At 34.7% G+C, this 27,921-nt stretch overlaps 1 protein-coding gene across 1 annotated transcript; it reads right to left on the bottom strand.

The window, feature by feature from the left end:
- Positions 1-524: 524 nt before the first annotated feature.
- Positions 525-27,606, bottom strand: LOC106720019 (pyruvate carboxylase, mitochondrial). The gene is made up of 25 exons (XM_045681027.1): positions 27,516-27,606; positions 20,269-20,517; positions 15,609-15,754; positions 15,258-15,398; positions 14,912-15,027; positions 14,679-14,773; positions 14,091-14,259; positions 13,561-13,667; positions 13,339-13,463; positions 12,261-12,470; positions 12,050-12,140; positions 11,294-11,429; positions 10,849-11,031; positions 8,029-8,079; positions 7,095-7,344; positions 6,639-6,786; positions 5,798-6,057; positions 4,893-5,107; positions 4,157-4,367; positions 3,515-3,721; positions 2,982-3,090; positions 2,365-2,490; positions 1,599-1,760; positions 1,168-1,243; positions 525-786 (listed from the first exon to the last, which is right to left on the bottom strand). Exons 2-25 carry the CDS (start codon positions 20,356-20,358, stop codon positions 614-616), a joined length of 3,597 nt encoding a protein of 1,198 aa, XP_045536983.1. The 5' UTR covers positions 20,359-20,517; positions 27,516-27,606; the 3' UTR covers positions 525-613.
- Positions 27,607-27,921: the final 315 nt, after the last annotated feature.

The following is a 27,921-nucleotide window of genomic DNA, read 5'->3' as shown; positions in this document are numbered from 1 at the left end:
AATGTCTTAACATATTTAGGACGCGAAATTTACAAAAAAAAAAAATTGTATTAGCAAAAATTATATGGACTTAGGATTCAACGAATTAGAAATCTTAGTCCTTAGAATACCATGTTTACCGAAATCAACTAATAGGTAAGTATTCTCGCCTAATATGAAAAAAAAAACTTTTCCATAAGAAATCTAGTGTCAAATGTCATCAAAATATGACGTCATCCTGAAGGTTAAAATAAAAACTGGTAAAATGTGACATGAAGGAAAAAAACTTACACAAAATAATATTTTTTAGTCTTGATTCAATTTTTTACAATATTAAAAAATCCACTCGATTGTATTTAAAATAATCAAAGGAAACATTTCATTAAATTTTATCACAGCTATATGAAACCTTTGTGCGTAACTTTACTGCGCCATATTAAAAAAAATTAAAAAAAATTGTATATTCAAAGAAATAAATTCACTTCCCACTTACAATCAAACATCGTAAAATAAACTGTCACTATAAAAGTTTTATTTAGCAAGTTTGTAAGTTTTTAACTATTGCACTTTTAGTAAAATGTTTCATTGAAATGGGTAGGAAATAAATGTCCTCGACTATATTACAAATAAGATTCTATTCAATGGTGCAGATCAGATCATCTCCCTCTAACTTCTGTCCATTGGTAATGGATACAGTTTTGATGGTACCAGCTCTGGGAGCTTGGACGATCATTTCCATCTTCATAGCGGAGAGAACAGCTATAGGTTGTCCTTTCTCCACTTTATCTCCTTCCTTTACTTTGATTGCTATAAGGAGTAAAATAATATAAAATTATACAAGTTACCTTAATATCTATCTATATATATAAAAGAAAGTCGTGTTAGTTACACTATTTATAACTCGAGATCGGTCGAACTGATTTAGCTGAAAATTGATGGGGAGGTAGCTTAGAACTAGTTAATTTTATTTTATATCAAATTAAATTTAAATTAATTTTTTTTGATCCCACAGTCAATTTATTTTATATAATTTTGTGGGACATAGTTCTATTTTAAGTTTTTATTGTATTGTAAATAAATAAATAGGAGACGGACATAGGAACTTTTTTTATCTTGTGTGCATTTTTTTTCTGCGCGGACGGAGTCGCGGGTAAAAGCTAGATATTGAATAATTAGAAAATAACTTACTGAGAACTGTGCCAGGCATTGGTGCTCCGACTTGATCCTTGTCACCTTTCACCGCTTTAGGATGGATTTTCATTTCCTAAGACAATTTGTTATTTAATATATAATGCAAATCTATTCTATTATAAAGAGAACAGATTTGATTGTTTGTTTTCCATTGCATAGGCTCTGAAACTACTGAAACAATTTGAAGCTACAATCCTCCGTTGACATAGGCTATATTTATTACTAGATTTTTTTAATTCCGTGCAGACGAAGTCGCGGGCAACAACTAATATTATTTGATTTTAAAAGTAACAAGTAGATGTCTACTACAATCTTATATTCTTACAAAACTATTTATTTGATTGTTATTGGGGTAGTTATTTTTACTTATTTTAATGAAATATTTTGTTATTTTTTATGACCTTGAGATGACCTCTATATTTAATTACCTTGCTAGCATTCTCATCTCGTATGAAGACAGAGCGCAGCTGTCCGTTGAGCTCGAAGAAGACCTCTCGTTCTCCAGCCGACGTCATCTCATCAGATACAGCCAGAGTTTTGATGTCCAAAGTCTTACCACGTTCGATCTTTACCTCTATTGTCTCACCAACCTAAGGATAAAATTATAATAGATAAAGGGACGACAGAATACGTTCATCATCAGCGCAATATACTTCCCCCACTGATGGGTTTGAGCCTATCCTAAGTTAGGGGTGACTAAGTCATAGTCAATGCTGGCCAAGTGCGGGTTGACTTCACACATATCTTTGAATCTCTTAGCAAATATGTGCAGGTTGCATTAGTTTTTCTGTGACCTTTATTTTAAAGACGTCGGACGTATATGTAAATTGAAAAAAACATTGGTACATTGCAGGATCTGAACCTAGGACTTGTAGATTAATTATGTGCTTAACATCAGTCAAAGACACTCTCTAGATAAATAAATTGTTTTTCTGAAATAGTATATTAAACGAAAACAAAAATTAAACTTTGTTTTTAATATTTTTTGCTTGAAAACACTCCTTTATTTAGACTTTTGTATATCAATCAAAAATGAAGAAAGAAATTCAATGACGTTGAAGTCAACCCGTATTGTGTCAGCATTGACTATGACCTAGTCACACCTAATTTGGGGTAGGCTCTGAATTCCTCAGTGAGGATTTGTAGTGAGCTGATGATGAAATATCAAATAATGGCGTGGTCAGATATAATTACCGTGGGTCCAACGAGGAATGTCTTGGTGTCCAAGTGCTTGACGGGTCCGTATTTCTCACGAATGCGGAAGAAATCGTTAGCCACTTGCGGGTACATCGCTGCTGACATAACATCCTTGTCTGTTACCTGAGAAATGATTACTACTATTAAAAATGCAAATTTTTGAATGTATATAATAATGGATGGATGGATGTTTGTTAAATGTATAGATAAAGTACACAGTTTGGAAGAACTCCTTTGAAAGAATCCAGGAAATGTATACGGTTCATGTAGGATAAGTTTAATTTACATATTTATAACTCCGGAACGGTTCAACACATTAAGATTTGGCACAGATATAGGACATAGTCCTAAGTAACCTTTTCACCCTTTTTTACATTCTACGCAGACAAAGTCGCGGGCAAAAGTAAGTACAGTCAAAACCGTTTATGGCGACATCGTTTAGAACAACATATCGGTTAAATTGACCAAAATCAAAGGTCCTGGCTGAATGTTATTACATATCTTTCCTATTAATACCTTTCACCGGTTGTTACAACTATCGGTTTTTACGACTCAATATGAGTAGTCCCTTCGATGTCGTTATAACAGATTTTGACTGTATTACAATGACTCACATCTGGGAATGATTCCAATAATTCAGCCTTGAGTTTGTCGAAGTCCAATGGTGGTAGTTCTTGTCCTGGACGTCCTTCTATTCGCGGCATGTCCTTTAGTACTTTAGACCTAGTATTTTATAACACATTTATTTTAATCTTACTAATATTATAAATGCGAATGTTTATGGATGGATGGATGTTTGTTTGAAGATATCTCCGGAACCAATGAACAGATTTTGATGAAATTTGGTACAGTTGTTGAACATAGTCTGGAAGACTAATTTTTAAGTTTTTATTTAATTCTCCACAGACGGAGTCGCGGACAACAGCTAGTAACTTAATAACAATTAAATTGTGAAATCTATGAGATCTGATAGAAATCGAAAAAAGCAGGAGAATTTAGTCAAAAAAATTACTTGCTAGAATACAATTTGTCTTCTAAATATGGCGCAGGTTTGAAACATTTTCAAGATAAAATAAAGACCTCACTGTTTATGTTAAAACTAATATTTTGAACAAAAAGTATTAATATTAAGAGTAAATAAAATTACCTTAACGGTTCAGGGAATCCTCCGTAAGGTATACCAATAGCTCCCTGCAGGTACTCCACCACAGATTTAGGGAAGGAGAGTTCCTCTGCCTTGTCCTCTATTTCCTTAGCAGACAGTTTGTTCTGTACCATGAACTGAGCCAAGTCTCCCACCACTTTAGATGAGGGTGTCACCTTGATTATATCTCCTAGTAACAGATTCGCTTCCCTGGAAAGGAATTAAGAATTCTGATCTTTACCCTACATATCCCTTCCCCCGTCAAATACACTACCCCTCTCCAATCCTTAATTGAGAAAGGAGTGATTGAGAAAAGCATTCATGCAGCAACTAAAGTTCCCGATGACTCTTACTTTTAAAAAGTGTATTTCAATTTAAATTGATGACCTGCAGATCAGCTCACACGTGTGAAGCGGATCTCTGAACCGATTCGTAGATCAGCTCAATTTGTATGGAGATTTAATCGGTCTATCTGCGATTCGCATACATAGATTCGCATACATAGCATTGAGCCCTGATTTACCAATTTAAACTGTTTTATTTAAACTGAGCTGTAACTCAACGGTTCAAATCTTTTGAATTGGCTCAGAATTTACACATTTCTAGTATGTATCTTTTAGTGACCACCTGGAGCTTGTTATTTACCTGTATGCCTTTTTAACTTGTTCAAACTGGCTGCCCAGTCCAAGTGAGAATGCCTGGAACTGCAGATTGGTGTACTGTCCTCCGGGGATCTCGTTGATGTACACATCAGCGTTACCCGACTTCATAGTGGCCGTGCATTCGAACGGTCCATACAATGTACGCGCTTGTTCCCAATACGCTGAGTACTCTGATACATTTTGTAGAGGTATTCCTGGTAATAAACATCAAATTATATCGTTTGTCGATGGTTTTTCATAAACAATTGAACGAGAAACAATTTGTAAATATTAATTTAGAAAATTTTAGTACTGTTTAATTATTTTCTGAACATTTTCGATATTATGAATACCAAATTTATTTTGTACTAGCTTTTACCCGCGACTCCGTCCGCGCGTAATAAAAAAATAGAAAACGGGGTAAAAATTATCCTATGTCCGTTTCCTGGTTCTAAGCTACCTGCTCACCAATTTTCAGTCAAATCGATTCAGCCGTTCTTGAGTTATAAATAGTGTAACTAACACGACTTTCTTTTACATATATATAGATGAGTTTGTATGATTAAAAACACAAGTTTTTTTATACGAAATCCTGTCATTTAGAACTATTAAGAAAATACTTGGATAAATTTGTTTTGACTTTAAAAATTACAGGTTATTTTACGGCTTATTTTATTTTCCTTCGGAAAAATCAATAAGCCTAATGGAAAGCACTAGAAGTATAAAAGTTTTATATATACCAGTATCAAGTTTATCTCCCTGTAGAGATGCCACCATGGCACCCATACTGGGCTGACTGGTCAGTCCTGACATGGCATCAACAGCGACATCTACAGCATCAGCGCCTGCGCGTGCGCACGCCAACATGGCCGCCACGCCCGCACCTGACGTGTCGTGTGTGTGTACATGGATTGGGATAGACGGGTGCTTGTCCCGGATTGCTGTTATTAATAATCTGAAAGTAAATACTTTTTTAAGTACTTAACCCACTGAAAACTTTAATACATACTAGCTTTTACCCGCGACTCCGTCCGCGCGCAATAAAAAATAGAAAACGGAGTAAAAATTATCCTATGTCCTTTTCCTGCTTCTAAGCTACCTGCCCACCAATTTTTAGCGAAATCAGTTCGACTGATCTTGAGTTATAAATAGTGTACTACTTTCTTTTATATATATAGATTATTATCCCTTTCATTTTCTTTTATAAAACAGAGATCAAAGTTAAGTTACTTATACAATAGATGTATTGTATTTAAATAATTAATTTTATAAAATAGTTATTTTTTAGTAACAAAGTGATATCGTATTAGAATTAAATTTCTAAATTATTTTTTTATCGTAGTGAATTTTTTATTTCAAGTAAACACATACGTAAGAAATGAAAAAAAGTATTTAATGTGACAGATTATAAAATATGGTAACACAGATTTTATTTCAAATATATACCAAAAAAAAGGCGCGCTCGTTCAAGTCGCGTTCCGTCTCACGTAATGGCGAAAATTGGATTGCGGAAGTTCATTTGGCCACATCAAATCCGTAATCTCTGCCTACCCCTCTGGGTTACAGGCGTGAGTTACTTGTGTATCAAAATGTTTATTTTTTACGTATTTTCTTAAATAAATAATAATTAATTGAATAAACTTACTCAGCAGCACGTGGTTTCAAAAGACCAGCCATATCTTTAATTGCTAACACATGAGTTCCCGCTTTCACTAATTCATCAGCTAAATTCAAATAATATTTGAGATCGTATTTCTTTTTGTTAGGATCTGAAACATCTCCGGTATAGGAAATGGCAGCTTCGACGACGCCCCCGGCTTTGCCCGCCGCGTCCATACCGAGAATTAAGTTTGGAAGATAGTTGAGGGAATCAAACACCCGGAAGATATCCATACCGGATTTTACCTGAAAATTATTAATTTAGATTTGTAGTCAAACATTATATATGAATTAATGAATCAATTTCAGTTATGCATAAAAAAAATCTGTTATCAAACTTATATTGTTTTTTTTAAACAAATCTAGATTAAAATAATTGTCTACATATAGAAATCAAATAAAATATGGCGAATTAAATTAAAAATATATAAAACTTTCTTTTCCACGGCAAATATCTAAGGTTTTATAGCTTTCTCTTTCATTACAATGTAAATTGTCGACATAAAATTGAAAATTGTTATCATTAAAATGCAAATTGTTATCATTAAAATGCAAATTGTTATCATTAAAATGCAAATTATTATCATTAAATTGAAAATTGTTATCATTAAAATGCAAATTGTTATCATTAAAATGCAAATTATTATCATTAAATTGAAAATTGTTATCATTAAAATGCAAATTGTTATCATTAAAATACAAATTATTATCATTAAATTGAAAATTGTTATCATTAAATTGAAAATTGTTATCATTAAAATGCAAATTATTATCATTAAAATGCAAATTATTATAGTTTAACGTAATAATAATTGTGTATAACTGACAGCCATATCACAGAACTTGTAGACAGCGTTGTCGGGATAGTTGGTGTATCCGACGGCGTTGGCGCCTCGCAGTAACATCTGGAAAGGAATGTTGGGGATCAGCCGCCGCATATCTTCCAGTCGCTCCCATGGACATTCGTGAAGGAATCTGCAAGATTAGTAAAAATGGCATATATGTAGATATATTTTATATTATTTCTGTATCAAAAGAAGCAATTTGAATAGTTATGTAATGTATGAAATTATTAAAATAAGTTTGTTATAGAAAAAAATTACGATACGTAAATTTTTAGTCGAGTAGTTTATACCTCAATATATAGAAACTTAATAGTTTTTAACTTTATTAAATAAAAACATTGTATCTTAATCCTATATCTAGTATTTTTACGATAAATCCGGATTCGGATCCTAGGTTCTAATTTCTTATAATCCAGTAGGATTTCTATGAGAACATACCTTAACGCGACATCAAAGGTAGCTCCTCCCCAGTTTTCCAGCGCGTACAAATTACTAAAGTTGTGGGCGACGTATGGCGATACTGCGAGCAGATCGTGTGTCCTCACACGAGTGGCCAGCAATGACTGGTGAGCGTCCCTGAACGTGGTATCCATGAGCAGTAGACCTTTATGTTCTCGCACCGCGCGCGCGAATGCCTCAGGGCCACCTTCGTTTAGTATCTGCTTGAAGCCTTTTGGAGGTTGAACGGCTGCGGGTTTAAGAGAAATTATGTATCATGAATAAAAGGAACAAACTAGTATTTGGAATAATTCGTACAAAAACATATTTTTATTTCAGTTCTAAAACGGAAATTCCATATCATTATAATTTTTGTGTAGGAACCGTTATATCTAGACATTTTTTTATAGTTTAAGGTGACAAACGAATAAGCGGCCACCAGAATTCGCCGAAATAGCGAAGTGACGGCTGCTCACAGACTGCTGCTGCAGATGCGTTGCCTATATTTAATCAACAGAGGAGGAGACGCACAGAAAGTGGATATTTTTATTTCCCCTAGCTATGCATTCCACTTTCTCTTCCCATCGTTTCCTTGTCGGAAAAGGATGGAAAAGGGAAGAAGACTAAAATTAGACCTCTGGTACTTTTTAGACGAAACGTGAAATTACTTCCACTTGACCCCTGTCTTTTATATGGTCGTGGTGTTGCAGTAGGCGAGGCCATTAGTGCAACATATGTGCTAGCGTCTACAACTTTTTATTAAATTGTCTTAAATCAAAGACATAAAAAAGATTAACTCGTCAAAATCCCCTTCAACATTAAAATTAGTTAATATTAAAATGAAAGAAATCGATAAGAAATGGCAAATGACACGTTAGAGATGTTTTAATGATAATATTGCGTATTAATATAATTATTTGTTAGTTTTCCTCACCTGTGTTCTCACCAGTCAATTCCTGTCTTTTTATGGCCTCAGGGGAAAGGTCTGAAAAATATTATTAGTAAAATAAAAAATGAAAATGTGCCGTAATGTCTATGGCGTGCACAGATTAAAAAAACTAAACGAAACTAATCCGATATAAAAGGAGTTTTGAATCGAAATAAGTTAAATTAACAGTTAAAAAAGCAGTAAATAAAATATTACATTACGAAAATAAGCTTTAAAGAATGCTTGATGAAGATTTTTTTTTTTAAAATTAAATTTTCTGCGAAATTTAATTAACTGAGACATCGTTAAATTTTTGTGTTATATACTCTTATATATGTAAAAGTAAAAAAGTTTGACTATGTAAAATGGTTTTTGATGGGAAATTATTTTCGTTACTGCTTTGATGAAAAAACGTTCTAAATAATTATTAGACAAAAACCGTTACCACAACAAGAACAAAAACCGTGATGTTAATACCAACATATTAAAAAGTAGTGATGCAACGGAAGTGTCTTACCGGAACCAGAAACGGAAACAGATGTTAAAAAAAATTTTTAGCAGAAACGGAAACGGATGCGGAAACAGAAGTGTAAATAATAGCAAAAAAACATATTTACACAATTTTTTTTGGTAAAAACAGTTTGTATTCGTTTTTAATTTATTAAGGCATTGGATATCGGTGTCCTTTAGCCTTCAATATATGTATTTTTACTGTGCTGCAATAAGTTAAAATACTTTTTTTTTTTAATTTACTTTCAGGGAACAAAATTACACTATTTACAAATTAATGTTCGCCAAACCACTCGTGTTGACAAACGACAAATATATTTCTTTATTAATACATTCACTGCTGACCACTCGGATCCGAGTGGGCAGAGCTATTAGTAGCGGCGCCTCCCCCTCGGATCCGAGCGAGGGGCCCGTTCACTATGTAGTAGCCAGTAAGCCGCCGGCGTTTGAAGCAAGTCCATGTTGCTTTGTGTGGCCATTCTGGCAATATAGTCAACTAACGAAAAAGAGTATTAGTTTCATTCTTACAGTGTTGTAGTGATTAGAACCACGTTCGTACGGAGGCAAACATACAAATATCTTGTATCACATGAAGCTAAATCTGAACTTTATGTTATGTATGTATATTTTTTAAATATATGTATGTCCTGTATGTGTGTGTACGTGTGTGTGTATGCGTTTATGTTTATGTGTGTGTGTATACGTGTGTTTATGTGTGGGTGTGTATGAAATGTTACAAGATCTTGAACCGAGAAGATAAAAGCTGGTTTTCCTGGTTTTCCTTACATGTTTTACTCAATATTCTGGAATTTGATGAAAAACTTGACTTTGTCAAAATCTTGTAACATATTAGTACACAGAAATGCAATCGTGGAACACATATCTACATATTAGTGAACTAAACCATTGCCATCCCTAGTTGAGCGCTAGGGATGGCAATAAACATTATTAATTTAACACTCCCAGATATACTAAATAAAAATTCACCATAAAAAGTTTTGGCTCCCAGCAGTTACCTTATTTTTTATTTTGTAAACAGTGAATGTGTTAAGTATCAAAAACACCAAATCTAGATTAGAAAAAGATATAATTATTAGGCACTTGACTTGCAAACTGCAGGGCCTGGGTTCGAATCCCGCTATGTACCAATGTGTTTTTCTATTTAGATATGTACATTTATCCGACGTTCCTACGGTAAAGGAAAACATAGTGATGCTGCCTGCACATATCTGAGAAAAAATGTAATGATATGTGTGAAGTCAACCCTCTCTGGGCCAGCGTGGTTGACTATGGCCTAGTCACCCCTAATTTGGGGTAGGCTCCTAGCCCCTCAGTGGGGATGTATAGTGAGCTGATGATAATAATGATGATGATATATAACATGGTTATCACTTATTCAAAAGTACATTTAATAACTCGTAAGTATGAAATAGTCACATTTTGCCAGTTGTCAAATTTTATATGGACAACAACTAGACAGTTCACTCCAGCAAGAGAAACTGATTGTTTCAAACAGCAGCAGAAAATATTACGCGCTTAAATTCACGAAAAAGTACGTAAACAAACAAATGCGACAAGTGCCGAAAGGCCGCACACGGACTGCGCGTCTCGCGCCGCGCATTTGGATCTCTCAGCCGTCGTAAAGTTCCGTTTTATCTCCGTTATAAAAGTTGCGGAAACAGAAGCAGAAACGGATGTTGAAAAGCACGCGGAACTTCCGCACTTGCGGAAACGGAAACAGACATCCGTTGCATCACTATTAAAAAGCAAATGTACCCAAAATTAATATAAAAATCATTGTTAAAAAACATTTAATTTTACACATACCATAACCAGAGCGGACTGAAATAAATATATCTTTCGATGAAATGTGTGTGATCTTTAGTTTCTTTTAGTCACAATGTTAAGGTAAATAGGATTTTTATTCCGATGTATGTGCATTTTGCATAATAAAACAGCATAACGCAAGTAAAATATTTATCATATTTGTAGTTAGAGTTTAAAATTAAGTAACCTTTAATGTTTAAAAAGCCAAAAATACTATAATTATAAAATTTTACCATCATTAAAATTTTTACAACTATTAAAGTTTTTATCATCATAATTTTTTTAATACCATTAAAATTTTTACCATCAATAAAATTTTTACCATCATTAAAATTTTTATAAACATTAAAATTTTTACATCCGTTAAAATTTTTACAACCGTTAATATTTTTACAACCATTAAAGTTTTTATCATTATTAAAATTTTTTAATACCATTAAAATTTTTACAATCATTAAAATTTTTACAACCATTAAAATTTTTACTTACCGAGAGGTATAGGCGGTATATACGGCTTGACATCGGAGGGTGGTATGTTGGTGGCGAGAGGTGTGGCAGGCCCGTTGACCAGCACGTAGCCGAGGTAGTTGAGGATCTTCTGTGCTCTATTCTGCGATACTTTGAACATGAACAGCTGTGGGTTTTCATCAATGAAGTATGTGTCCACAGCGCCTGAGAAAAAGTATTTTTTTTATGTTATGATCATAAATTTAAAGGATTAAGTGGCAACATTATAGTTAATAACTGGTAAAGTTGGCACTTGACGTGAAGGGTACTCTTAGTCTTGACGTGCCAAATTAAATGCCATGACAAACTTTAGCCTATAAGTACCAAAGAAAACTAGATTGAAATAGGTTATATCTGTGATTCTTTCTACATGTATTTAGCTGAAAGAAAAGAAAAAAAAACACTATAGACTTCATATTTAACTCACCATTTAAGAATTTCTGATTTTCTAACACGTTGAGGAGGAAGGGGATGTTAGTCTTGACACCTCGGATACGGAACTCGCGTAAAGCGCGGTTCATCTTAGCCGCTGATGATGACAAGTCTTGTGCGTGTGAGATCACCTAGAAAATAATGCTTAAATTTATACGAACCCTAGAAACTAGCTAGAACGAAACGTTAAGATCAAGAGAGGTGTTAGTCTACATAACTTATTCTCGTTAAACCCCATCTTCCCCTATCTAAACGTTAGTTGTCTTTTACAGTGTTATCAATTTGGGGTAAACAGACAAGTTCTGATCACTTTGTATGATTTAGGAGACTAGTTAAGACTGTAAAATTAGTTATTAGAACTGTAAAATTAGTTATTAGGATTGTAAAATTAGTTATTAGGACTGTAAAATTAGTTATTAGAACTGTAAAATTAGTTATTGGGACTGTAAAATTAGTTATTGGGACTGTAAAATTAGTTATTAGGACTGTAAAATTAGTTATTGGGACTGTAAAATTAGTTATTAGGACTGTAAAATTAGTTATTAGGACTGTAAAATTAGTTATTGGGACTGTAAAATTAGTTATTAGGACTGTAAAATTAGTTATTGGGACTGTAAAATTAGTTATTAGGACTGTAAAATTAGTTATTAGGACTGTAAAATTAGTTATTGGGACTGTAAAATTAGTTATTAGGACTGTAAAATTAGTTTTTAGGACTGTAAAATTAGTTTTTAGGACTGTAAAGACTTACCTTAACAAGCAGGGAGTCATAATAAGGTGAGATGATGGCACCCGCGTATGTGGAAGCAGAGTCTAGCCGAATACCCATACCTTCACCAGACCTAGAAATTTCAATTAAGATATAAGTCTAAAAAATTATACTTTCTAGAAAAATCAAATTATATACGTTTTAATTTTTTTTTTGAGAAATAGATTAATAGTTCCAAAAAATAAGCAAATACCTGAAGACTTCAATCCTTCCAGTACTTGGTTGGAAGTTATTAGCCGGATCCTCGGTGGTGACCCTGCACTGTATCGCATACCCTTGTGTCCTGATCTTGTCCTGAGTGAGTCCTAGCTCAGGTAGAGTCATACCTTCTGCCACTCGGATCTGAGACTGAACCAGATCTATGCCTGTCACTTCTTCTGTTATCGTGTGTTCTACTTGTAATCTGTCACAATAATTATTCAAAGGTGGTCATAATTATTGTTTAATTCTTCCTATATAAATATATCTAGCCCAGTGACAGAGGCGCTACTGTCGCGGTTAGTACTGTCACAAAATATATAAAACCTATATAGAAACGGCTAAAACACTCACATATGTCCGGTGTCGGCACCGACTAGTTTCGAGCCCATCGAGGGCCCTTCATCAGACGGGCCGCGTCCGCGAAATAATACCAGTCCCACTCACCCTGATAAAAGGACCCCGATTGGCTCGACACTAGTCGGTGCCGACACCGGACATATGTACGTGAGTGTTTTAGCCGTTCCTATATAAGTTAATGATAATATCTCACGAAAGTTTGAACTATATAAAACCTACTTAGGTATAGAAAATGTCAAAATAAAACGTGTAACACAGCTATAGTACGACAAAAACAGTTTTGAAACTTTTTCGATACAGACTGGGGGGCGCTAGTGAGCTGTTATAATTTAGTTTCATTTATGCCCAAAAGGTCAGATTATCTTTTTTAATCGATAAACATACTGAGAAGAAAAAAGTTTAGACTAAAGAAAATAAAAGGAAAGATAGTAAACTTGTACATGTAATTGAATATCACGTTAACAGCTTAATGGAAAATATTAAAAAAGATTTTCTTACAACATCTGCACAAATATCTGAACTGCTGAGAAAGACGCTGATATGGGGTTTGATTTTGTCAGAATATATAAAACCTACATTAAACATAGAAAGACATGATGGCTACCGTACAAAGAGGATCTTGAGACATTTTTGGATGTTGACATGGGGGCGCTAGTCAGCTTTCATAATTTACTTTGACTTGCCACCGTTTTAGATAGCCTAGATAGACTAACCTAGCATTGACTTCTATGAAATAGAAGTTTCCTTTATCATCGAGTAGAAATTCTACAGTTCCCGCATTCTCATAACCCACGTGTTTCGCCAAATGTACCGCACAATCCACCATTTGCTGACGAACCTGTGGAAAGATTATTAAATATCAAGATAAATCAAATATCAAACTTAAAGAAATACCTAATTTAAACATATAGTTAATTTTTATAAAGTTGACTTACTTGAGGATCAAGTCTGGGCGCGGGTGCAATTTCTACGACTTTTTGGTGACGTCTCTGTACTGAACAGTCTCTCTCGTACAGGTGGACTACATTACCAGCTTTGTCACCTGTGTCATACAAATCATACATACATTTAAAAGGTGTATAATAAATTAAAAATATTCAATCTTACTAATATTATAAATGTGAAAGTTTATATGGATGTTTGTTAGACGTTATCTGCAGAACGAGTCAATGGATTTTGATGAAATTTAGCACAGATGTAAAACATAGTTTTTATTAATGGCACACGTGTATAGTCGCGGGCGACAGCTTAAAAAAAAGTGTAAAATTGCATTATAAAAGCTTAAATATAGCTCTTACGTAAACTATTAATTTGAAATTCAAATTTACACAGAAATAAGTATTTATGAAAATAATTAAAAAAAACATAAAACAGTAAATAAAATTCAAAATTGCGACATACAACAGTCTATATTAGAGCCATGGTAATTTTTAAAAGAATATAAAAAATAAAATAGATATATTACCTAATAACTGCACTTCAATATGCCTCGGCCTTTCAATGAATCTCTCTATGAACATAGATCCATTCCCGAACGCGCCCAACGCCTCTGAAGACGCGCGCTCGAACGCGGACGCGACTTCGCTCATCTCGCGCACTACACGCATACCACGACCCCCGCCGCCGTATGCGGCCTGACACACAAATATATACCTTATTACAACAAAATACAGCTCATTTTACGATAAAAGTAAAATTACAATATTTCGTAATTTTACTTTTATCGTAAAATTTTAATATTTAATAAAATTTTATATTTACCGGCCAAAATATTTTTGTCTCCGAGACTAAAATCTCCGTTTAAATTATATTGTTACCTCTGTTTTGTCAAAGATAATGACAGGGATGACGATATGTTTTATACAGAGATTTTGGACTCAAAAACCCACGGTTAGATTAGATATCTAATGTTAGTTAATAATTACTATTAAAAGTATGAAATTGAGTAATGGCCGCTATGTATGAAATAAGACGTTTAAATGTTTACAAGATTTAATTGTTCACTATCGGCAATTAATATTAAATTTACTTTATATTAGATGCAAGAACTAACCTTGAAAATAACTGGCAGACCATGTTGCTTGCAGAATTCTACGGCTTCTTCCTTTGTTGTTACTGGACCGTCAGTACCGGGGACGATAGGAACCTCTGGAAACATAAAAAAATTTACTAATATGTTTGTAACAGATAAACTCAAAAACTATTGAATCTATTTCAAAAATTCTTTCATTATTAGAAAGATACATTATCCCTGAGTAACATAGGCTATATTTGCTATGTACATACTAGCTTCGATAGCGGCTTTCCTCGCGGCGACTTTGTCACCCATTTGTTGTACCACCTTCGGGGAGGGTCCGATAAATCGTAGCCCCGAGTCGATGATGGCATGAGCGAAATCTGACCTGTTATGGACATATTTGATCTAATATTATAGTGCATTTTAATAGTTCTGTAATAATAAAAAACCTCTCAAACTTGGTACACAGTTTGTTAATATATTTAATTTACTATCTTGTTTTTAAAAAGAAATCGTAAATATTATTTGCATAGTTTATCTTAAAATAATGAACCTTTTTGTTATCTTTTTTCTTACACATTACTTTTTTGAAAGATATTACATTTCGTTCTTTACCTTTCTGAGAGTAGACCGTATCCAGGATGTACCGCGTCGACGTCATTTTCCTTGGCCACCCGGATGATCTCCGGAATGTTCAGATAAGCCTCGACAGGTGGGAGACCTTTGCCGACAACGTATGACTCGTCAGCTTTTTGTCTACGGTGAAAAATTAAGTTGATCATACAAATTTTCGAAACATAAGTTTTTTAATTAAAAACAAAATTGTTACTAATTATTACAAGAGTCTTAATAAGATAAATATATTTTTGAAATATATATGAATAATAGAGGTTTATTTTAAACAATTAGTTTCGTAAGTAGTTTCGTCAGAAACCCACGGTCAGTGGGGCTAAATCTTCAACGTACCTGTGCATCTGCAATCGATCCTGCTCGCTGTATATAGCGACAGAACGAATGCCTAGCTCCGTACATGCTCGGAACACGCGGATCGCAATCTCACCGCGATTCGCCACCAACACACTTCTTATAGGCTTGTATTCTACTGTTTTATCCTAAAAAAAAAAACATAAATGTTTTAAAAATACCCAAAAAGCGACATCACATGAGCTAAAATCACGCCATATAGAAAATATCTACCGTTCTCGGTCACGTGTGAGTATTCCCCCCCGCGGCTATTCCATCCCCCCCGCGGCTATTCCATCGTTGTGAGCGGCACCCCCATTGCTGTCGGGGGGACTATGAAATATCTTGGTCTCGTCCTCGACAGCCGATGGGGGTTCGGTGAGCGTTTCCGGATACTTGCACCAAAGCTGGTGAAGTATGCGGGAATGCTCACCAGGCTGCTCCCCAACTGTGGGGGGGCGGGCGGTGTATGCCGTCGCCTATACGACGGTGTGGTGCGCTCTAAGGCGCTCTACGGAGCGCCCATCTGGGCGTCGAGGCCCCTGAGCAAGGATAACATGGTCTTGTTGCGACGTGCGCAACGGACCATGGCTCAGCGGGCCTCCAGAGCGTATCGCACCGTCTCGTACGAGGCGGCATGCCTCATCTCCGGGAGCCTCCCTTGGGACCTCGAAGCCGGGGTTCTGGCGGAGGTTTACCGGAGAAGGGCCCTGATGCGACAAAGAGGTGTAGAACCCCTCCCGGAAGAGATCGTACGCTGGAGGAAGGAAGGACGTGACGATCTCTTCCGGCGATGGGAGGAGAGGTTGGCGGACACCTCGGTGAGCAGGCGGCTCGTCAAGGCTGTCCGCCCTGTCCTGCGCCAGTGGGTGGAGGCGAGGCACCGGGAGCCGACTTACTTCCTGACGCAGCTTCTCACAGGGCACGGCTGTTTTGGCCGTTACCTGTGTGAAGTTGTGGGAATTGAGTCGGATCCCGGTTGCCGACATTGCGCGACCGGCGCCGTGGACACGGCCGAGCATACGCTCGCCGTGTGCACGGCCTGGGACGCTGAACGCGCCACACTCACTGGCGCAATAGGACGCGATCTGTCGCTGCCGGTCGTCGTTAGATCGATGGCCGGCAGCGAGCAGAGCTGGGCCGCCGTCGCCTCGTTTGCACGCGAGGTGATGGCGGCCAAGAGAGAAGCCCTGCGGGAACGCGAACGCGCCAGCGAAACGCTGCCGCCCCGCAGGGCCCCAGCGAGGGGCCGCCGGCGTACAAGGTACGCCGCGGCCCTTCAACCAATTTGAGGTGGCCACGCGCGGCAGGTCGGGGGATCTGCTGCGCCGAATGTGGCGGATGCCCTCTCTCGTGTGTTCCGAGGGAGGGCATCATAGAGTGATGGGAGGGGGTGTTACATCCAGCCCCTCCCTACACGTGTCGAGCCCTTACCAAGGGGCTCCCCTAGCCGGGTCGTGGATAAACTAACGTAGATGCCACGGCCCGGTCAGGCGAAGGAGAACACCGCGGGGTTTAGTGGGTATTCCGGTCGCCTTCTGCGGCCGGCGAGTCCCACACGAAACCGTCCCTGCTGCCCCCGCAGCACGGACGGCGAAGTGCGTAAATGCATTCCCCGCGTCAACAAAAAAAAAAAAAAAACGTGTGAGTATTATGTAGATTTTTTTTTAAAGTTTAACAATACCAATAATAGACAGTTTAAGAAAAGGAATTGTAAAAACAAAATCTGTGCGTGAATACATTATTTGATGCATTACAAGATTAATTAATTTATAACTTGGTCTCAATGTATAAAATTTAACGGATTATTATTATATATTATGTTTCAAATCTTTGTTTTTATCCTGTATTAAGAAACAAGTACCTGTCATCTGTCTAATATAATTCTTATCGACAACATTTTACTTGATACCCGTGCTAATGAGGATTTAAGTCTTATCTTAATAATTTAACGTATACCCATGTCAAGATAAGTTATCTTTAATGCATACACGTCCATAGGTTACCTGATAAGCGGGGTATACAAATACCGTTACTAATTATCTGATTATTTCACTGCGAAAGTGGATTCCAATCATCTATCTAGTTTTAGGGGTTAGGTGAAAGACTAACGCACTTAACTATATGATAACCTAAGCAGTTGTTTAGCGTAGATCTCTCTTAGAATCCGTTCAACAAAGACCGGGGCGCACAGAGTAAATTTTTATCGCAAATAAAATTGAGATTTATGCGATTGAAACAAAGTTCAATTTTACTTTTCATCTCTTTTATACTCAACAAAATTTTGATAAACGTATTTATTATTTAAACTAGCTGTCGACTGCGACTTCGTCCGTGCGGAATTAAAAAACGTTAATTTGTAGCCTATGTGTTCTTCTAGACTATTTTATACATCTACGCAAAATTTCAGCGAAATTCCTTTAGACGCTCTGGAGATACCTTCAAAAAAACATCCATCCATCCATCTAAACATTTATAATATTAGTAAGATAGTAAAATTTAATGAAATATTCATTACATTTTCTAATTAAATTGTATATTTAAATCCAAAGTTGCGTGTTAAAGGTAAATTGGTCGACATAAATCAACTACAAAAATAAGGATACTCTAGTTACAAATGCCATTGTAGACCACACTTTAATGGATAGACGGACAAACAATTGATTAATATGAACCCTCGCAAGCGAGTCGCGTCATAAGGCAGGGATCGTTTAACATTGACATTGGAGGGAGTTCTAACGAGCTGAATTGAGGCAATAAGCACGCATATATCGCTTTTCTATTTATAACTCGACTATTAAACGGTCTTCGTACAATCTTGTAATGAAGCATGATCGAGTTACAATCACCAATTTAATAGGGCAGCATATACAAGTTTATGTCAAAGGTTACAACTGACCTACCTATTTATTGCAATTAGTTTATATAAAAATGAACTGTGTATAGAGGCAAGCGTGAGATTCTGCCATTGTATATACAAAACAATAAGTGATAATTTATTTAAAGACGTGAGATCTTCTGACTTGACTCTTTTGTTGAGTTTGTATATTTTTGAATAAATAATAGAATAAAGGTATATCAAGCTATTATTTGACGAGTTCAAAAGTTCAACACTTTAAAAGATTTTGTTATATCATCAGAGAACACAACAATATTATTGAATATGTTGTGCACAAATTGCCCGGGTCGACCGATGCAATACCACCACCTCACAGAAGACAGGTGTGAAGTGGAAGCAATTCCGCGTTTCGTCTGATGAGCGTGGTACCGGAGGCCGAATTTTAGTCCTCTTTCCCTTCCCATTCTTTTCTTAATAGGAAAGGATGGGAAGGTGAAGAGGATTTGGCGGAAGAGGGGACGCATAGGAAGGAGAAATATCCTCTTTCTGTGCGTCCCCTTCTCCGTTAATTAAAGGTAGGCAACGCATCTGCATTTGCGGATGTCTATGGGCTACGGTACGGTACGGCGAATCCAGGTGGCTGTTTGCTCTTTTGCCACCTTAAGATATAAAAAAAAAAATGACCAGTGGCCTACTGCGTGTGACCGGAAGAAACGGCTTATAACAATCAACTGAACGAGATTGATCCCTAATACGAGATGTACGACCTATAGTGCTCGAATAATTTGCATTTGAATAAAGACTAAATTACGACATATAAGCATTGTTTTATAAATATCATGGAATAAATTTGGTATTTAAGTTACATATATAGGTAGGTAGATCTCTCTGCAATTATCTAGTCCCTTGCCTCTTTTGCATCTTTGAGAATATCGTAGATCTCTCTAGACTCCATCCGATTTATTTGCAGTTGGAAAATTAAAGTAATGATCTATGGAAGCATTTTAATCGAGAAAGTTAATGTAAACAATTTCACACTTTTGGTCGTATCTCTGGTTTATTAAATTAATTGATACTTATTTTCTTTATTATATTGATTAGGAATTAAGTCATAAAATTGGATCTTCGATAATATCTATCGGAAGTTACAACCCTGATGACTATTATAATAATTATCTATAACGAACCAATAACTAATATTTGTATATGTGAAGTTTGCAGCGTGTAGTCACAATTCTTTCAAATTCATCTTTGTCTTATGTATAAATTTGTCTCGTTTACACCGAGTGTATTGCGTACATTTAACTTCACGCAACGGTATAGAAATATTTATGAGGTGTGTAATTCTTGTCCTGTCTATATATAAACTTTAATTCTACTACGTATAATTGTTATCAACATGCAGTGTTGGAGTGCAGCTTATATAATAAAATGACAATCTTCACATCAATTAAAGTTATATAGACATTTGTTTTTACATTATCATCGTACTAGAGCTGCCAGAAAACCTTTGTATTAATATTCTAGAATATTCATAAGAGCTTATTATTGCATTACTAGCTGTCGCCCGCGACTCAGTCCGCGCGCAGTTAAAAAAAATACTAAATGGGGGGGGGGTTATGAAAAATAAATGTTGGCCGATTCTCAGACCTACTGAATATGCTCACAAAATTTCATGAGAATCGGTCAAGCCGTTTCGGAGGAGTTCAAGTTCGAACCCCGTGACACGAGAATTTTATATATAAGATCTACCCTGTCTTTTTCTAAAACATAGTGTGAGGGAGAGAAAGAGTATTAGTTAAAATTTAATAAAATATTACTTACAGTAGTAGCGGTTCGGTACCGAAGTGAAGACCATGCTTGTAGCTGAGTCGCTGACGCCCTTAGGGCATATCTTGCGTTTAGTATTTGCATATTTTTTTAGGAACTACGTTAAAACTATTAAAAAATAAGTACAGGCTTAATTCTCACAGATTAAAAAAAATATTTCTTGATTTATTTCATTTTGAATTAAAAAAAATATGACTAGATTATATCGTATGTTGATTTCGTATCGCTTAGCTCGAGTTGTGCCTGGAAAGAAAAAAAAATATTTTAAGATTAACATCATCAACCTGCCCTTATCCCTATGGAGGGTCGGCACAGTATGTACTAATCCTCCTTACATTTCTATCAGCCATCATATCTGTATTCACCCCCTTCTTACGCATATCCTCTTTCACACAATCCATACTTTCTTTGGTCTACCTCTACCTTCATAGCCATCCACATTTAATTTCAGTACTTTTTTGTTTATATGATCATCATCCACATAACTTATATTTAAATGACATATGTATGACCTGAATGACATTGTCCGTGTAACGTTTATAGCAACAATTACAGCTTGTTATATGTAAAAAAATACATAACGCAGTTCATTTAACAAATGATTAAATAAACGTAGAATCAAAGAGCACGTAGTTTTTTTTTCGTTTAAGAAAACTTAAGTAAGTGTGTATAATATAATAGATAACTTTTCTCGACCCTATGTCTTTTATATTTATCGTGTCTATCCAGTATTGGAAGGTGACCTATTATACCTAGTATATTGAAACAAAGTATCCTATCTACATTTTTGTATTTGTTAAAAAATTTTAACTGTGACAGAAATTTAGATTCTTTATTACATTATAAGACGAAAAGTCATTACTTTTTGGTTTTCATTTTTTTAATACCTAGATTATAGTGTTATTGAACTCGACATCCCCGATAGCAAATATTATGTAGGTATTAACTGTCGCCCGCAACTTCGTCCGTAAAAAAACTTGAAGAACTAAAAGAAATAAAAGGTTTTATTAAGGACATTAGATCACACTTTTTTCCGTAATGCATAATTTTGTGTTCAGAGATGGGTCCAAAATATTGAGAAGCGTGGCATTTGTTCGTCATCCCTGTTCTATGTGTTATTCCAAACTGTTACAAATTTCATCCAAATCCGTGGTGATATTCTGGAATTACGTGACGAACGAAACGAACATCCAAACCATTGTACTTATAATTCGAGGGACGAGCAGTCACGCGATAACAAATATTATGTATTGAGAACATTATTTACCTTCGAGTTCTTGAAAAATAACAATTTTAAAAACATTAAGACGAAGTGTCGTAATCGCGATTGTCATTTGTTGAAATGTTTTTTTCATGTAAACAAAACATGTTAAACATAATAATAACCAAAAAAAAAAATTGTTTGGTTTAATTTGAACACTGGTTACGTCAGCTTAGATTACAAATTAAAAAAGAATATAAATTTCATCATCACCTATATTTCGTTCTAAACAATGGTGTGTAGGGTTCAATTAATCGATGGCTCCTACGTAGGTTACCGTAATCTTAAATATAACAATTTTAGGGTAAATTTGGACGTAATATTAAAAAGAAAAATTCTAGATTCAAATGTATTCTAAATTCAAATTTATCGTATAAAGTTTTGCGTTTCAAACATACGAAAGTTTACGTTGGAGCCATCGAAATATCTCTTCAACATGGCTTCTTACTAAAAGAAGTCCTACTACTGAAATTATAATTAACCATTGGTAAAAAAAAGATTGACAACAGCTGTGTACAGATTATATAAAAGAAGGACATAAATAAATACTCCGGACAATAAAGCAGGGAGAGAGAAACGTACGAGTAACAAAAGCAAATGTTATAATTAAAATGGTAGCGACTTGTGTTGAGGTAGATCTAATATTTATCGCAGAAACTATGAAAGTTATCGGCCATGACACCTCGGTTGACAGTTAGTTTGGTGCCAATGCCGGTCATTGAACTTTACCAGTTTTAGTGAGATGCCAGCATAGACAGACTGTTGACCTCACTCATTGAATATTTATCTTAAGAACAAATAATTGATGTATTTAGACTGAATACATTATATGACCATTTGACATATATACGACAAACATGTCCTTTTCATTTTCTCCGAAAAAACTGAGATATAATATCATTTATGTCTTACGACATTGAAAACGGTTTTGTTTATAACATATTCTCTCATATTCTATTAAAATGCAATTACTGTCTAACCAGGATAAGCGAGAATCCAAGGAACCGGGATATTTCTCTCTCTTACCTAGGTTCTACTGTATTTTTTTTATTTATACTTTAATTTTTATAATCGTATACATTATCAGACAAGGTTACAATCTTTATCAAGGTAAACGCAACAGTTTAAGTACACAAACAAAAATATTAGAAACATACAAGGAAGTACTACATACCTAAACCTTCATTTTGTTATTTATAATAAACGATAAACAAATTTCGACCTTGCTAGGGACTTTAATAAATGGTAGGATAAGTATTATGTGCAGTTCATTTTCTGTTTGTTAATAAACGACTGACTGTCCTCTGGCACTCTGGTAAAATCGGTTAAGTCGTTTAGTTTAGGTTAGAGGAGGTCCCAATAGGAAGGCTCCTTCTCTTGCCCCTTATCCCAGACATCTAGCCTAGAATGAATATTCAGTTAACAATAAATGAACTTCCTTGTGTACAAATGCATTAAGCATTCGCTAGGATTTTCTCATTCAAAATAAAATATCAATAATATTGGAGCCCTTTGTTTGTTGTGGTTTGCGTGTGTAGAAAACGACATTTAAATAATTATTCTACACGCAAATTTTGCATTGGCATGAACCAACCGGTACGAGCTGGGAAATCCCAGAATCTAGACAATTATGTCGTCTTGCTACTATTTTATGTTGTTTATTTTTATACACTTTACTATTTGTCATAGTTTATTTGCCGTAAACTTATTCATTTAATTTTTCATAATCTTACTCAGCAATTACCATCATTAAGCATATCAAAATGCAATCAATTATGTAGTTAAAAATGCATTTCGATTTACCTATTCAGCAATTTTAGAAGTCCTGTAAATGTAGTTAAGCAATACACGTTTTATAATTCGTGCTAAAATTCATTTCTTATTTTGTACATGACTCTCATTATATAATGGTCATAAAAACGTATTTATTTTCGGTGCGTTCCGCTAGAGAATTTTTTAATTAACTCTATGTACACAAATATGTCTGATTAATGGCAACAGTAATTAGAAATTACTGTATATGCCAATCTTTTTCGTTAGTAACAGGAAATCACACGTCTATTATACTGTGGGGTAAACAGCGGTTGTTTATTTCCATTTTGCGTGGTATTTTAGTTATTCAAGATGCATACATATTTTCTGTAATCTATTAATGCAACTTATTACTTACTCCAAGTACTATTAAATCAATTCATCGTATTTAGAAATGCCAATGTATTATAAATTGTTGTCTAGACATAGAAATTATGCCATCATCTATCTTCAGACAAGCATACAGAATTATCAAAACGCGTTCCTCACTTATTGCTATTCGTGACTGCGTAATAGCTGCACGTTTAATGGCAACACGAATATTGACTTACTATCGACTTAGGTTCAGTCATTTAACTACTTCGAAGACTTCTTACTAAATCTACACTAAGGGTCATAATTCTGAGGGCACATGTTAACACTTGTGGATGAAAATTTGTTGTTATTATACCTTAAGTGTAAATATTGAATCCCATGTTAAGAAATAAGATCTTTATTGATACGCAGGTCACGAGACGTCTGTAAATAATAACATGTATACGAGAACTTATTTAAATAAATCCAAAAGGAATTCAAGAGACTTTTGTATACATAAAGATAGTGTCAAAGCAAAGTTATTGTAAATTATGACTATGTACGTACGAGGGGAGGTCCAAAAGTTCGCGGAATGGAGGGGATGGAGTGGGGATAGGGTAGCTCGCTTAGTGTCATACTAATTGGGCACTCATAATTAGTATATATATAACATTTCAACCCTATAGTGCCATTCGTTTACGAGTACTCGCCTGCTGAACAAGTCAATCGGGAAGCAAACTGCAACTATGGAGAAAATTGAACATCGCGCTGTGATAAAATTCCTTACCAAGCAAGGAAAAAACGTTCAAACCATTTTAAATGAAATGGAAGCCGTTTATGGAGATCAGTGCCCTGGTAAAACAATGGTTTATAAGTGGCATGGTCTTTTTAAACATGGTCGAGATTCAATTGAAGACGACTCTCGCTCTGGGCGGCCAGCTGACGCCACCACATCAGACATCGTCGAAAAAGTCGAAAAACTTGTACTCGAAGACACACGTTTGAAGAAGAAACAATTATCTGCATTTGTTGGAGTATCAGATACAACTATTTTGCGTATCCTGCACGACCACCTGGGCATGACAAAAGTCAGTGCAAGATGGGTGCCGAGAATGCTCACGCCGCTTCAAAAACAGCAGCGCGTCGACGCGTCTAAGCACTTTTTGGAGTTGTGTGGAGACGAGCCCGTGCAGATTTTGGAGCGGATTGTTACTGGAGATGAAACATGGGTTCATCACTTTGAACCTGAGTCCAAACAGGAGTCCATGCAATGGCACAAAAAGGGTACACCACCTCCCAAAAAATTCAAGGTGTCAGAATCGGCGGGAAAGTTGATGGCCACTGTTTTTTGGGATTGTAAGGGAATATTACTCATTGATTATAAAGAAAAAGGTACCACTATAACCGGAGAATACTACGCACTCATATTAGAAAAGTTAAAGGAGTCAATTAAAGAAAAACGTCGAGGAAAATTGGCCAAGGGTGTGTTGCTTTTGCAAGACAACGCGCCGGTTCACAAGAGCCGAGTTGCCATGGCTGCTCTGCACACACATGGGTTCGAACCACTTGTTCACCCACCCTACAGTCCAGACCTGGCTCCTAGCGATTTTTATTTATTTCCAAATTTAAAAAAAGAGCTAAGGGGAAGGAAATTTTCCGACGATAATGAAGTGAAGGAGGCAATTTCGGCCCATTTTGAGGCCAAAGACAAAAAATATTTTTTCGATGGTTTAGAAAAATTAGTTCATAGATCGAATAAATGTATTAGACTTAAGGGTGATTATATTGAAAAGGAAAAATAAATTTATTGTTATATTTCATTGACAACCCTTTCATTCCGCGAACTTTTGGACCTCCCCTCGTACTTACACGTATGGAAAAAATCTAATAAGAAAATTAAATGGACTTCAATGCTATCACTTGTTAAAATACTTCGATTGTAAAGGAATAAAAATTACCTCAAAATATATTTAACAGAGCACCAAACACGTCCACACAGCGCGGCGGTTAAAGCGATACTATTTATGTATCTAATAGACGTGTAATAGGGTCAGAGCGACCTCTAACTAAGCTTATCAGAGAGTTCAATGGCAACTGTAAACTGTAAGTTACCATTGCTACTATCAGTTCGTGATTTGTTTTCTTAAATACCCTAATGTTATATGGCTTAAATTTGGACTTTATGTTACTAATAGTAATAAATTATATAATTTATTTCTTTATATATCTGGAAAATAGTCATATAAAATCTAGAATATATGACTGCCGTACCTTTTTTCGTCGTCGTTTACCTGCTGTCGTCCGCAACTCCGTCCACGCGAATTAAAAAAACTTAATAAATAGCTTATGTGTTCTTCCAAACTATGTTCTAAATCTGTGCCAAATTTCATAAAGATCCGTTCAAACAAACATCCATCCCTCCATCCATCTAAACTTTTGCATTTTTAATATTATTAATAAGAGTTATTATCAGACAGCAGGTCTCTTATTTTATGCCTTTTATTTGTTTTGCAGACTTTATACATGGTTTATTTTTAACTATGCTTCCTAAATCAACATTTTTATTAATATTAACCATCAAAAATTTACCCTTATTATGTTTGTGATATATTTATTTATCGGGGTGGGTTATCAAAGATAAAACTGTAACAGATATCAAATCATTTAAATTGCTGTTCCATCATACACAAAAGTAATGCCACTCCTTTACTGTAATATTATTTATATTTCTTTAAACACCTATATGTAACCTAACTATATATACTAACCTAACTATATATCATTCATATTTGTTCTGTTTTTTTATAGAATTAAAAAAAATGGAATATTTATGGGAATATCATAAAACGATACATATTAAAAAGTAAAAAAGCTGTAGATATTTGAAAATAAATAACCATTGGTTTCTGAGACCAGCATCTCTGTATGACATATATTGTCATGCATATTATTATCCTTGACAAAATAGATATAACAATATGTTTTAAACGGATATTTTGGTCTCAGAAACAAACAGTTAATATGTTAAATGAATTTTGACTTCTTGACCTTGATATAATTAAGTAATACAACAAATAAATGATTAGCTGCTTTACTTAGTACATTTACTATTAAAAGCAAACATAAAAACCTTGATCTACTCTCAGCCTTTATTTAATCAAGCACACTCATACATGTTAGGTATAAATTAGTTCAATGAACAAATGTTACTTAGAACTTAAGTGAGATTTTTTGTTATGATAAAAATACTAATGACTCCTAATTATGGATAATTTAATTTACATTTGACTTATGTTGTAAACTTATGTGTAAGTAATAAAAAAAAACAATTTGGTAATAAAATGGAATATGAAATGCATTTGTGATTGATTATACTTATTTGAAAATTATATGTGTGTAAATTAGTAATTTTTGTATGTTTGTATATCATACCAATTATTATTGACGTAGATTTAACGATATATAAAATTTTAATCAATGAAAAATTTCTATTTTAAAGAAATGTTTGTAAAAATATGTAAATGTCACATATAACATTGAAGGGTTGTGTTAAAGTTTGAAATAAATATGTATTAAACTAATAAAACTCAATTTTACTAAAACAGAATTAATAATAAGCAGTACATATTATAAATAAAGTCAGGAGCATAAGAAAAATGTTACGAAACAATATCTTAATAATGGATTCATTTAAATTATGAATGATCATAATTATGCTATTCTTCTCATAAATAACTCAAATAAAAAAATAAAAACAAAAAACTACGTTGTTCTTAATATAAATTAGAGAAGAGTTAAAGGAAACATTGTGACATAATTTGGTAGATTTGTAAAGAAATACCGTAGAAAATTAAATTTATAAAATCTTGCTTACCTTTTATTTAGTAAAAACTATTGCAAAGAAAACTACCTATAACTAAAACTTTACACACACGTTCACTTTTCCTGGAGAACTTGGATGATATTGAATTGATTGATTTGATGGTTGGTTGAAAAGAAAAAAATCGCAAATTCGTTTATTTATAATGGCAGCAAAACCAGTGCGGAACGGCAACACCATGAAACTTCTTATTTTCTTCGTATCCTAATACAAGATATTTTAGGACTAATATAAATACTGGTATATTTATGAGTTTTTTATACTTTGTTACAAAACGTGAAATATTTTATTACGTTAAAAAAAAACCCTTACTTTGCTTTCATATGCAATGTGCAAAAAGTATATATAATCTAGCTATCTTTCTGTAAATATGTCAACTGTCAATGCCATCTGTCATAAT

This window comes from Papilio machaon, chromosome 14, assembly GCF_912999745.1.
Source record: "Papilio machaon chromosome 14, ilPapMach1.1, whole genome shotgun sequence".
NCBI classification, from domain to species: Eukaryota; Metazoa; Arthropoda; class Insecta; order Lepidoptera; family Papilionidae; genus Papilio; species Papilio machaon.
This window is presented reverse-complemented; position numbering and strand designations above follow the sequence as displayed.